The sequence below is a fragment of the Myxine glutinosa genome, chromosome 1 (genome assembly GCF_964187855.1).
Source record: "Myxine glutinosa chromosome 1, kmMyxGlut1.1, whole genome shotgun sequence".
NCBI classification, from domain to species: domain Eukaryota; kingdom Metazoa; phylum Chordata; class Myxini; order Myxiniformes; family Myxinidae; genus Myxine; species Myxine glutinosa.
This window is the reverse complement of record NC_136261.1, coordinates 161054281-161066939: the sequence shown is the minus strand read 5'-3', so window position 1 is coordinate 161066939 and position 12659 is coordinate 161054281. Positions and strand designations below refer to the sequence as shown.

The window sequence follows — 12659 nt, the reverse complement described above, 5'->3', positions numbered from 1 at the left end:
AGATGATGTATTTCATACTTTAAGAGAGTTGTAAAGTCTTAAACATCTCAAAACGCAATGCTATTTGTTACAAATTCCTACAAGAATATGAAACATGGTGTTTTTAATAGAAAAACATGCATTTTGGCGGCCATTTTGAAAATGAGGTGATAACACCCATTTAGCTACATCGTTGACTTTGCTATCACATATTTTCATATTCTAGGGGTAAAGACCTATCCAAAAATCAATATTCGGCTTACGCCCTCATTTTGGTACCAATGGACCCTATTTTGGGGGTCTGGCTGATGGCCTATAAGTATTCAGACCCTTTGCTATGACACTTGAAATTTAGCTCAGGTGCCTCCCATTTCTCTTGATCATCTTTGAGATGTTTCTACACCTTGATTGGAGTATACCTGTGGTAAATTCAATTGATTGGACATGATTTGGAAAGGCACACACCTGTCCATATAAGGTCTCACAGCTGACAATGCATATCAGAGCAAAAGCAAGCCATGAGGTCGAAGGAACTGCCTGTAGAGCTCAGAGACAGGATTGTGTCGAGGCACAGATCTGGGGAAGCCTACAAAAAAATTTCTTCTGCATTAAAAGTTCCCAAGAGCACAGTGGCCTCCATAATTCTTCAATGAAAGAAGTTTGGAACAACCAGGATTCTTCCTAGAGCTGGCCGCCCGGCCAAACTGAGCAATCGGGGGAGAAGGGCCTTGGTAAGAGAGGTGACCAAGAACCTGATGGTCACTCTGGCTGAGCTCCAGAGATCCTGTGTGGAGATGGGAGAAACTTCCAGAAGGACAACCATCACTGCAACACTCCACCGATCTGGGCTTTATGGCAGAGTGGCAAGCCGGAAGCCTCTCCTCAATGAAAGACACATGAAAGCCCACAGAATATTCTTTCTCACAGTCTGAGAGTCCTTTAGGTGCTTTTTGGCAAACTCCAAGCGGGCTTTCACGTGTCTTTCACTGAGGAGAGGCTTCCGTCTAGCCACTCTGCCCAGATCCAGATCGGTGGAGTGTTGCAGTGATGGTTGTCCTTCTGTAAGTTTCTCCCATCTCCACACAGGATCTCTGGAGCTCAGCCAGAGTGACCATCGGGTTCTTGGTCACATCTATTACCAAGGCCCTTCTCCCCCGATTGCTCAGTTTGGCCGGGCGGCCAGCTCGAGGAAGAGTCCTGGTTGTTCCAAACTTCTTCCATTTAAGAATTATGGAGGCCACTGTGCTCTTTGGAACCTTCAATGCAGAAGAAAGTTTTTGTGGGCTTCCCCAGATCTGTGCCTCGACACAATCCTGTCTCTGAGCTCTGCAGGCAGTTCCTTCGACCTCATGGCTTGGTTTTTGCTCTGATATGCATTGTCAGCTGTAAGACCAGACAGGTGTGTGCCTTTCCAAATCATGTCCAATCAATTGAATTTACCACAGGTGGACTTCAATCAAGGTGTAGAAACATGTCAAAGATGATCAAGAGAAATGGGAGGCACCTGAGCTAAATTGCAAGTGTCATAGGTCTGAATGGGTCTTGAGTGTCAAGGGTCTGAATACTTATGTAAATGTGATATTTCAGCTTTTTCTTTTTAATAAATTTGCAAAACTTTCTAAAATCCTGTTTTCTCTTTGTCATTATGGGGTATTGAGTGTACATTGATGAGGGAAAAATGAATTAAAACGATTTCAGCATAAGGCTGCAACATAACAAAATGTGAATAAAGTGAAGGGGTCTGAATACTTTCTGAATGCACTGTATACACATTTTTTAATGGATACACATATGTATATATATATAGATATATATTCGCGGTTGATAAACTGCGACCTGTTTCTCTATTCGTGGAAAAGTGTCCCACAAAATCGTGGGTTTTTTTTCCCTATTTGCGGCCGTGTTCCGTGAATTGGTGGTTTTTATGGGGTGCAAAAATAATAATTTCACGAGTGCATTCATAAAATCTGAGACTGGATGTATGATGGTGTTGTGTTTTTTTGTTTGTTTGTTTCACGGCCCACTATGGTTAAGCTCGTTAAGCACTCTTAATAAACTGTAAGCGCATTCCTTCAATAAATTGGAAATCGTAATTTGTAAGATTTTTTTATGAAACAGTAATCACGTGCATTTGCGGTCAAAAACATTTTAAACTTTAAAAAATTTCCTCTATGAATCAGGAACCACCGGGAACCTATAACGTATCCCCCTTTTCCGCATTGAAATAATGCCACGGCATACATTCATGGGATGTCCATCGACCTTCGCGGATTATCGTTGACATTCATGGGATTTGCCTCGCCATTTGTGGGATTATCGCCAACATTCGCGGGTTTTGTCTCGCCATTTCCGGTTTGGTCCTCTCTATTCCCGGATTTTTGCGACTCGGGAACCTATCCCCCCTTTTTCCATTGAAACAATGCACCACTATTCGCAGTTTCGCAATTTGCGCGGTTTTCCAGGAACGAATCCCCCACAAATAGTAGGGTCCAACGGTATATGACCAGTGTGTGCCCCTTTATAAGTAAAACACATGGTCACTATCTTTGTATGACCAAGGTGCTCTAGAATATTGTTACTCTCTGGATGTTGCATGAAGAACTCGTTTTGCAAAACATATTACAACGGCATCTTATCTAGACATTTGAATCTCATCAATGAAGTTTCATTGAACATCTGTGAGAGGTTTCACATCGACGAATGACTCAATCACAGCTACCTTTCTGTCTCAAACACTCAAACATGGTGCACGAGGAGGGATATTGTGCGGAACTTGCAATATATTTAGCAGTTTGTCATGAAATATATATCATGATGTGCTGAAGATGCCACCATCGCGTAGGCTTCCTTCTACTGCCAATGAAACAAATTGTGTTTTTAATAGATCAAGCAGTTTTAAGTTTGCCAAAGATGCACTTGCTCCATTATACCAAATGATTTACATCAGTATATTTGACCCCCTGATCTTCTCTCTACCTTTAATGCACTTGCGTAGGTGGTAAAACGGTTTTACTAAAATATGGACAATGCAGCAGCCACTTAATCATCTTTCCCACCTCTCCATCACAATTTCAATGCCAGGAGGTTTCTGGAAGGATACAAAGCAATAGGCACTTACAAAGATGGATAATATGCCGACTTATGTACAAGTTTGTTTGTAGCGCATAATGATCAAAATCTTTTAAACTTGCCCTGTTTAAAAAAAAGTTTAGACTACTAGCACCAATAGGTTGGAGCCTTGTTTGTGACTAAACGTAGTAGCGATTGAGAAACTCCAACTTCTTATACCTCAAGATTTATGACTTATACTATGATGAACAAACTAGATCAAACCAGTCTGAATTGCCTGACTTCATCTTTACACAGTAATTTGAGAAAACGGCATCCTCCTGGACCCAATTTAAATAGAGGACACAAGATGGCAGCCTTGATAGTTGTAACCTCTTGGATGTGCAGCAGCAGCATCATTGCAACGTGTGTTTTGAGAAGAATTACATCAATCCGCAAACAAAATCTACATTCAGCGGATACCTCCCTGACTTTTGCTGCAAATTCCATCAATTTTTGAACATACTGGCTTTGGCAAATGTTTAAAGTCAAATTCGTATGAATTGGAACGAACCGGTGGATGGGTCAGAGGGTCTACCATTCTCTCTTGAAAAGACGCCACTGTCACGGAGATCATTCCAGCCTCTGTGAGAACTGCCAATTCATTAGAAACAGGTGGGTCATCCGCATGTTCCACACCTTTTCGATCAACATAGGCTAAGTTAATTCTGGTGCCATTGATTGTCGACGGTCCACTTTGGGCTCTCCATGCTTGCTCATAATTACAAGCCATCGGAGGTTGGATAGGACTTGCTTCTATGGACTCACTCTCTACAGGCGCTGCCTGGGTTGACTGAGCCATACTACTGTAGACGTAGCCAGCAATTTCGGACCTAGGTGTGTACGGCTCGATTGCAGACTCATTCTCAGAAAGTACCTCAATGACCGCAAACAGCCGATCCCCTGTCTCCACTGCTGAGGGATTATCAACCTGAGGTGATGGGTAAAAAATGGATGTCATAGTGAAAATTACATCACAAATTATAGTGGAATGATTGGGATTTTGTACAGCAACATGTCATAAATGTACCTGAAAATGGCCTTTATCCAGAGGGAAAAATCCCTTCAATGAATTTTCCAGGCTTGGCATTGAAGGCCAAACGTTGTTACGGATCCTGCAAGCACATTCAAGAAACCCTCATCTTTGTACATTTTATGGAGGCATTATTTGAAACAAATACACAGCCAAGACATCCAATTAAGGAAGTAATAATGTTATTTTGTATTAAAATAATGATTACTACACATCCAACAGTATGTCTTCAATGTTCGCTCTATGTACCTTGATGTTAGAACGTTTCATTGGAAATATCCGGCATGTTTTCCTCTTACACTGTTCAGTACCTGTTCCCTTTTCTCCATATGTCTTATTGTTTCTGTCCGTTGACTTGATAATTAATTGCAGAGAAATTTTGGCATCAAGAATTGGGTTTTTGTTTTTTTAAATTGGTTGCACAGGCAGGCAAAAGAGGAACGAAGGAGCGGAGGTAAGCAGTCATCCTGGATTTAAGTAGTTTCACCGGAAGTGGGTTTCTGGTGGTGCCCCACAGAAACCTGGGGGCAGGATTATAAAGCATGGAAAGAGCAGAGGGTGCAAGTCCAGAGAGGAGGCCACTAAGCTGTCCGTGATGGAAAAGTCGGAGGCCGATAGACTCAGCTTCAGTATGGGAGATCCCAATAATCTTGAAGCCTCGGCTTGCACAGCATCAAGAGCAAGATGTGAGACAGGGGAGCCAACCCAAAGGAGAGAGCAGTACTCCATCAAGCTATGGATGAAGGCCTTGTAGGTGGATAGGGGTTCAGGGGTGCCAAGGAAGGACTTTGTACAGTGGAGGATGCCCAGTTGGTTGGAACAGTACAGTTGGTACAGGTTGGCTTTGGAGGCCAACTTTGAAATCTGGTTGGCCCAAGAGACTTTGCATTACAAAAATCCCCTCTCCCTTTCTGTCTTTTCTCAATCTAACCATGACTCACTTGCTTTTCTCTTGCATACGTAATAAATAGATGGACCCTTATTAAGGTTTGTCCAGCTTTTAGAGGAAGGCCACAACAGTACACACCAAATACTGAAATGCAACCTGTTTAATCAGCAATTAAATCGGAATAATCTGATTGTTCCACGATCGCAATGGTTTTTTTCTATTCACGCTGTTGGATGCTTGGCTGGTTGATTAAACATTGTGTGAAAGTTGGAAACACTTGGGGTTTATGTATTATGATAAATAGATAATGACCAGTTGTTTGTAACTTCCTTCGGGCAGTGAAATTTAAACTTCCTTGGCAGACCGTGGAAGAGTATATCACACTGCATTAGGCCAAATTTCAGGAACATGAGGTACAAGGTATCAACTTGATGTTAACAGTATGATGCAAGTAATTCTGTGTAACAACAAAAAACAATTTTACCTGTGGAACCTGCCTTTGAACATCACGAAGGCAACGGAGAAGGACATGACAATTGGAATGAGGAATGGATACCAGGGCAATGGGTCTGGAAAAGCAGGATGGATGGAGGGAGAGAGATACAGTCATAATCTTAAATTATTACATCAAAAACATCTCATTTATTGAAATTAACGAAAATAATTGTTCATACTTTCCGGACTGTTTGTCAGCACTTGTAATGGAGTGATGTTGTTTTGATTTCCTAAATGAATCAATGGAATTCCTTCATGCTCCTGAAACTTCTGTAAAAGGATAACATAGTCAAACAGTACACAATGGTATAAAAATTAAATAAAACTCAAGGAACTTTAACGCAGGAGGAGGACATTTGACCCATCATGTCTGTATTATATTGTTGCGGTTTTGTGTTTTACAAATAAAGGTTAATTTCCCCTCATAGTTTAGTTATACTACAACACGTAGCCTCGCGATAGTTCAGTTATTTCATAGTAAATGTAAGCGTAGTCCTTTTCCTGTGTTAGTTTTGCGTTGAGTAGAATAATGAGAGTTAGGTCTTCTTCCAATGCTTATGCCGCCTCGATGCTTTGAGTTTTGGTGCAAAATACCACGAGGCCGGCCTGACAAGTCGATCCAGGCCAAAGGAAGGCGGGGCAGGAGAAGTAGGAGTGACCGGTAAGCACGAGCCGCCAACCAGGGCTCGAGGGGGGTGGCTTAGCACTGCGGCAAAAGGCGTGGTTTGGAATATTCGATACGGGCCAGGGCGTGGCAATATAACCCTGTGCCCGAAGCCCCCACCAGAGTTGTGAGAGTCGGTTTGGAGCGCCAAGTTGTGGGAAGGGAGGCAGACAAGTTACAAGTTGAGTTCGCGGTTGAGCTTGAGTCAGATCCTCCGTTGAGTTACGAGAGTGAAAGATTACCACCATTTTCAATCACGCTCGGGCCGTTGTATTAATCGCGCTGTGAAGGACCACCGTGCCGGGCGAGAGACGTGCATATTTTCCTGCCTGCCTTTGTTCGAGATACGCGCTGCGAGGATCCCTCCCGCCTGCCTGCCTGCCTTCGTCGGGGGACGTGCGGTGACCGCCAGAGGGCCATGCCAGGTGAGCTGTTCCTGAACGACCAAAGCCGGCGCATCCAGCGCATGAACCTTTCTTCCTTCATCCCCCTGTGAGTGTGAATGGGCCCATTGTCTGGGCTTTAAGTTACGACTGACTAAGACTGCCCTGTGTCTCTGCTTCTTCTACCAATCATTGTAAATAATAATTAAACTTATTTCTTTGATTCGATCGCTTTTGTCTCTCCATCATTGACTAAGCATGGTACGAATTATATCGCTCTGATCGGGTTCCAATATCAAGGTAACAGCACGGACCACGTGGTACACAATCTGCTCGGGCGTACTCAAATTACGCGTGGTTCGTGCGAGACTTGATCCCCGCTTCCGCGGCGGCGTGGGTACTTAGGTACGTACGAAAATTGTCCAGAAACCCTGTCCCGCGTCTGACCGGAAGTGGCGACTCAAGTCTCGCGGTTGCGAAGACCCAAGGAGAACAAGGGGCTTAATCTCCCCTTGGTAAGGGAACGGGGGTCGTGCGGAACCGTAACAATATCAATACTGCAGTAATTCAATCTGGCAGTGTATCAACCAAAATTTCCAAAGGGATGGGGAGGGAGAGTAGGGGAGGGTAGGGAAACAGTGGACAGGCACAGGAACATCAGCAGGGGAATAATATATCAAAGAGAGGCACAAAGCGCCCCTCCCTTTATACAAGGGATCGTATCTCTGCATGCAGCTTTAACATGGGGACTGAAAATGTGTTTCTCGGCTTCTACTGAACGAAATCGGCTGCAAATTTCAGAAGTAAATGCTTTGTACATCCAGGTAATATGTTACAAACTTCAGCAACGTCTGTTTCCGCATTCTTGAGTTTTATTTAGAAAACCCTCAAAATCACGCTGATGTCTGTCCATCCGTCCGTCCGTCCGCCCAAAATGTGTTGGCATTCATATCTCAAGGGCTATACATTGAAACTAGCTGAAACTTGGAATATACATCGGCCAATAGATCTAGTTAATGGCTTTCAAAACAAATTCCACCGAAGTGCTATAGTTTTTGCTTTAAAATTAAATATATATGAATATATATATACCGTGCATTCAGAAAGTATTCATAAACCTTCACTTTTTTCACATTTTGTTATGTTGAAGCCTTATGCTGAAATCGTTTAAATTCATTTTTCCCTCATCAATCTACACTCAATACCCCAAAATGACAAAGAGAAAACAGGATTTTAGAAAGTTTTGCAAATTTATTAAAAAGAAAAAACGGAAATATCACATTGACGTAAGTATTCAGACCCTTTGCTATAACACTTGAAATTTAGCTCAGGTGCCTCCCATTTCTCTTGATCATCTTTGAGATGTTTCTACACCTTGATTGGAGTCCATCTGTGGTAAATTCAATTGATTGGACATGATTTGGAAAGGCACACACTTGTCTATATAAGGTCTCACAGCTGACAATGCATATCAGAGCAAAAACCAAGCCATGAGGTCGAAGGAATTGCCTGCAGAGCTCAGAGACAGGATTGTGTCGAAGCACAGATTTGGGGAAGCCTACAAAAACAATTTCTGCTGCATTGACGGTTCCCAAGAGCACAGTGGCCTCTATAATTCTTAAATGGAAGAAGTTTGGAACAACCAGGACTCTTCCTAGAGCTGGCCACTCGGCCAAACTGAGTAATCCTGGGAGAAGGGCCTTGGTAAGAGGTGATCAAGAACCTGATGGTCACTGGCTGAGCTCCAGAGATCCTGTGTGGAGATGGGAGAAACTTCCAGAAGGACAACCATCACTGCAACACTCCACCGATCTGGGCTTTATGGCAGAGTGGCCAGACGGAAGCCTCTCCTCAGTGAAAGACACCTGAAAGCCCGCTTGGAGTTTGCAAAAATGCACCTAAAGGACTCTCAGACTGTGACAAACAAGATTATGTTTGTCTAGCCTTTTCACAAGGCACGTATAACTAGCTTACTGGGGCACGTATAACTAGCTTACTGGGGCACGTATAATATGAGAACAGACAGACAGACTGGGGTGAAAACATAACCTTTGGTGGCGGAGATAAATATATACACACTTTATAACTCTTCAAAATATTATTACACAAATCTAATGTGCTGCATTAATAGCCTAATGGATAAGGCATCAGACTCCCAAGCTGGGAATTGTAGGTTCAAGTCCCATTCGGATTGAATAATTTTTTTCTTCTTACTTTTTGAAGTTTTTTCTATCGTTTTGAATAAAGTCTTGTACGATGAACAAATGTATTTTGTTCGTATTTAAAACATATCTTGTGAAAAATGCCAGGGGCATAGAAAAGGTCCCTTTATATAAGGGTATGTGCCATGTGGCAAAGAATAGAAAATAAGGGACATTCCACACCTTGTACAAAATGCCAAACAATAGAAAATAAGGGACATTCAAAAAAATCTCGTGTGCATGCTTTACTACCCATGTGTTCTTATGAGGAACCAAGTAATGCTCTAGAAAAGTTCCGATAAAGGGGCGCCCTACATATATAGGTTAAAACCCATCAGTACGTAAAGTTTCCTGTGTACCTTGAAAACGAAAACACATAAGATAATATGCATGTGTGTGAAATCGAATTTGTTTAAAAAATGAATAAAGTAAATATGTACCATGTACCAACCAATTGCAGACCTGTTGGACGTAATGTATTCTTCGGGACAAGTGTTGGACAAGTGAAATGTGTGTACACATTAAAGGCAACAATTGGATTAGACGAAAGAATTGTACACATGTGCAGTGCAGCATATTTTACCAGTCCCTTTTGGACCATAATTGCACATTACATGAACTTGCAAGTGTTGACATTGCAGACATATTGGACAAACATGATATGTACATGATTAATACTGATGATAATTAGAGAAGATGATGAATTGTATATGTACACCTACTTCTGCAATAGAATAGAAAACTAATATTATGCATGGCATTTAATTTTTTTTTACAGAAAAATAAAGGACTGTGAAGACGTCCCTTTGAAACCAAGAGACTGTAACTGCATTGAAAATACATTTACTTCTTCATGTAACTATATGAATCAAATTGGCACCCCTTTATATATGAACTTTTCTGGAGCATTAATTGGTTCCTCCTCAGAACACAAGGGTAGTCCAGCATGCACACGAGATTTTTTTGAATGTCCCTTCTTTTCTATTGTTTGTATTTTGCAGCATATTGTGGAATGTCCCTTCTTTTCTATACTTTGCCACATGGCACATCCCATATATAAAGAGGCCTTTTCTATGCCCCGCTAAACCTGGGGTTGGCTTAGTGGTTAGGGTGGCGGCTTGGGATCCTAGGATCCTGGATTAAAATCCCAGTCGATCGCTGAATTAACGCCAGGGGGGTTGACTCAGCCTGTCAACCTTCCGAGGTCGGCAAATTTAGTACCAGTTCACTGGTAATTCCCTGCGTGTCGCAAGAGACGACTAACAGGGTTGGCGGCAGGAAGGGCATCCGGCCATAAAACATTGCTTCAAAAAGGGGACCAAGGTGCCCAAAAAAGGCCAACCCCCGCTCTTTGGGGAAAAATGGCCTCTAAAGGCGGTTCCTTTTCTATGCCCCAGGCATTTTCCCCAAGAATGTGTATATATACACAAAGAATTAAGTTAAGCACCCCCCCCGTTTTTTTACAACCTCGCACATTACAAGTTTGTTGTCGTCAAAACAGTGTAATATACCCATGTTATTGCTATATTTTCTGGAGAAGTGATATTATGGTCACATAAAAACATAACAATCATGCCGTTTTCAATATTTTATTCTGAATAATTTAAGGTGAAAATTTTTGGGAATTTTAGGCATATTTTCACCTCAATTTAAGTATGGAGCTATAGATCCATCACGGACAGTGTGGATGACGTTTATGTTTTCTAACGTACAGTCATTGTTCTGAGAAGACCTCTAGCGATCTTTGCGTCAATAACGTGTGTAGGACCCACGTGATCGGATCACTGACTCAACCCTACGTCTCATAGACCCTGTAAGCCGTCGTATGCGTTGCTGTGGCAGGTTGTTCCATTCCCGATGTAATGCACGTTCCAATTCATCCAGATTGGCTATTGGAGGGACCATCTTCGCAATTTGTCGTCCCAACATGTCCCGAACGTGCATTACATCGGGAATGGAACAACCTGCCACAGCAACGCATACGACGGCTTACAGGGTCTATGAGACGTAGGGTTGAGTCAGTGATCCGATCACGTGGGTCCTACACACGTTATTGACGCAAAGATCGCTAGAGGTCTTCTCAGAACAATGACTGTACGTTAGAAAACATAAACGTCATCCACACTGTCCGTGATGGACCTATAGCTCCATATTAAATTGAGGTGAAAATATGCCTAAAATTCCCAAAAAATTTCACCTTAAATTATTCAGAATAAAATATTGAAAACGGCATGATTGTTATGTTTTTATGTGACCATAATATCACTTCTCCAGAAAATATAGCAATAACATGGGTATATTACACTGTTATGACGACAACAAACTTGTAATGTGCGAGGTTGTAAAAAAACGGGGGGGGTGCTTAACTTAATTCTTTGTGTATATATATGCAGTGTCTATATAAAGTCTACACCCCCTTTCAAATTTTTGACCTTTTGTTTGACCAACTCACAGTTGCCTTATAGCCTGGAGTTAATTAATGCATTAAACATTGCATTAAATCAGACATTTTCAAGCGAAAAACAAATTCTACAGATTTCAGAAAATTAATTAAAAATACAAAACTGGATTATCTTGGTTATATAGCATTATATAATAATTATATATAGTAATTTCACTACTCCCAACCGCATCCAGGTCGACTCCATGTAGTGGGTGGACATAAGAGGTAATGCACCATGTGGCTGGCGGTGCTTATCGCTCCCGGTAAGGTGCAGCAAGGGCTGAATGGGACATCTTACTTGCGGTTCGTCACACACAGTGAGGAGTCGCATAATAACTGAATACGAGAATACGAGAATAACTATACAATCCTATCTTTACTATGGGAATCCTCCATCTACACCCACAAACATAACAAGATATATATATGGTTGCACCACCATTTTGCGGTGGGTGGTAAAAGCTTTCGTTTTGAGTGAAACCAAGAGTGCAACACAATTAACCTTTTTAAAGTCCATGAAATAATTTAAATTGATAAATTAACTTAAACTTTTCCCATCACTGGGGACGGGTACTTTTGCAAGTATAAAATGACTTACAGAGCACAATGGTTCCTTGCATGCAACAGAATGCAGGTTCTCGGCTTTGGCTGAGTCTGAGCGAATGGTTCGAATGTGCTGGCCTGTTAAGACAAAGTGCAAACAAATTAATATTATCATGAAATAAAATAACAAATGAGGAAAACAATCAGATGCAGATATATATTTCTGAACCTTGCAAATTATGTATCCCCAATATGAATTGTCAATTTTTACCACTGCCATAGAGGATAGAGTCGACGGGGGTTGTGTTTTAACCCGTTTGTCTGTCCCTATGTCTGTCTGTTTGTTTGTTTTTCGTCCAGCAGGCTATCTCAAAAAGTTATTTTTGGGTGTGTGACAAGGACAAACTAATTATATTTTGATGAAGATCCGGATCCGGATCTGAATATGATAATTTTTAAAGTGATTGTTCACCATAGAGAGAGAAGGCAAAAATGATATATAGTAGGATATCTCAAAAAGTTATGCACGGATTCAGACAAAACTTGGTGGACTGGTTGGGTGTGTGACAATTAAGGAAAAATTCATTTGATTTTGGTGAAGATCCAGATCCGCATAAGCGAAGTTTGAAAATTTCTACGTGATTCTTCACAATTGAGAGATTGGGCAAAAAACGATATATGATATTTCATATATGATATTTCAAAAAGTTGTGGAAGGATTATGCAAAATCGTGGTGGACGAGTTGGGTAGGTAAAAAAAAAACAAGCCGATTCGATTTTGGTTCAGATCCGGATGCATATCTGGCCTATCAGTTTGATACAAAACATAAATTGTTCAGCCTGGCGGAGGTATGTGCTCCACCGAGTGAGGTTCTAGTTCATTTCTGAAACAAGAAAGAACTTCATGGAAATGCTTTTTCA

At 41.6% G+C, this 12659-nt stretch overlaps 1 protein-coding gene across 1 annotated transcript in view; it reads right to left on the bottom strand.

Moving 5' to 3' along the window:
* Positions 1 to 1679: 1679 nt before the first annotated feature.
* Positions 1680 to 12659, bottom strand: part of LOC137419284 (uncharacterized) — a 131067-nt gene continuing 120087 nt past the window's right edge. The window contains exons 3-7 of the mRNA XM_068105408.2: positions 11794 to 11876; positions 5684 to 5774; positions 5494 to 5578; positions 4118 to 4202; positions 1680 to 4018 (exon numbers count right to left, since the gene is read on the bottom strand). Coding sequence (XP_067961509.2) covers positions 3500 to 4018; positions 4118 to 4202; positions 5494 to 5578; positions 5684 to 5774; positions 11794 to 11876 — 863 coding nt within the window. The 3' untranslated portion in view covers positions 1680 to 3499. The remainder of the gene's footprint in view (positions 4019 to 4117; positions 4203 to 5493; positions 5579 to 5683; positions 5775 to 11793; positions 11877 to 12659) is intronic.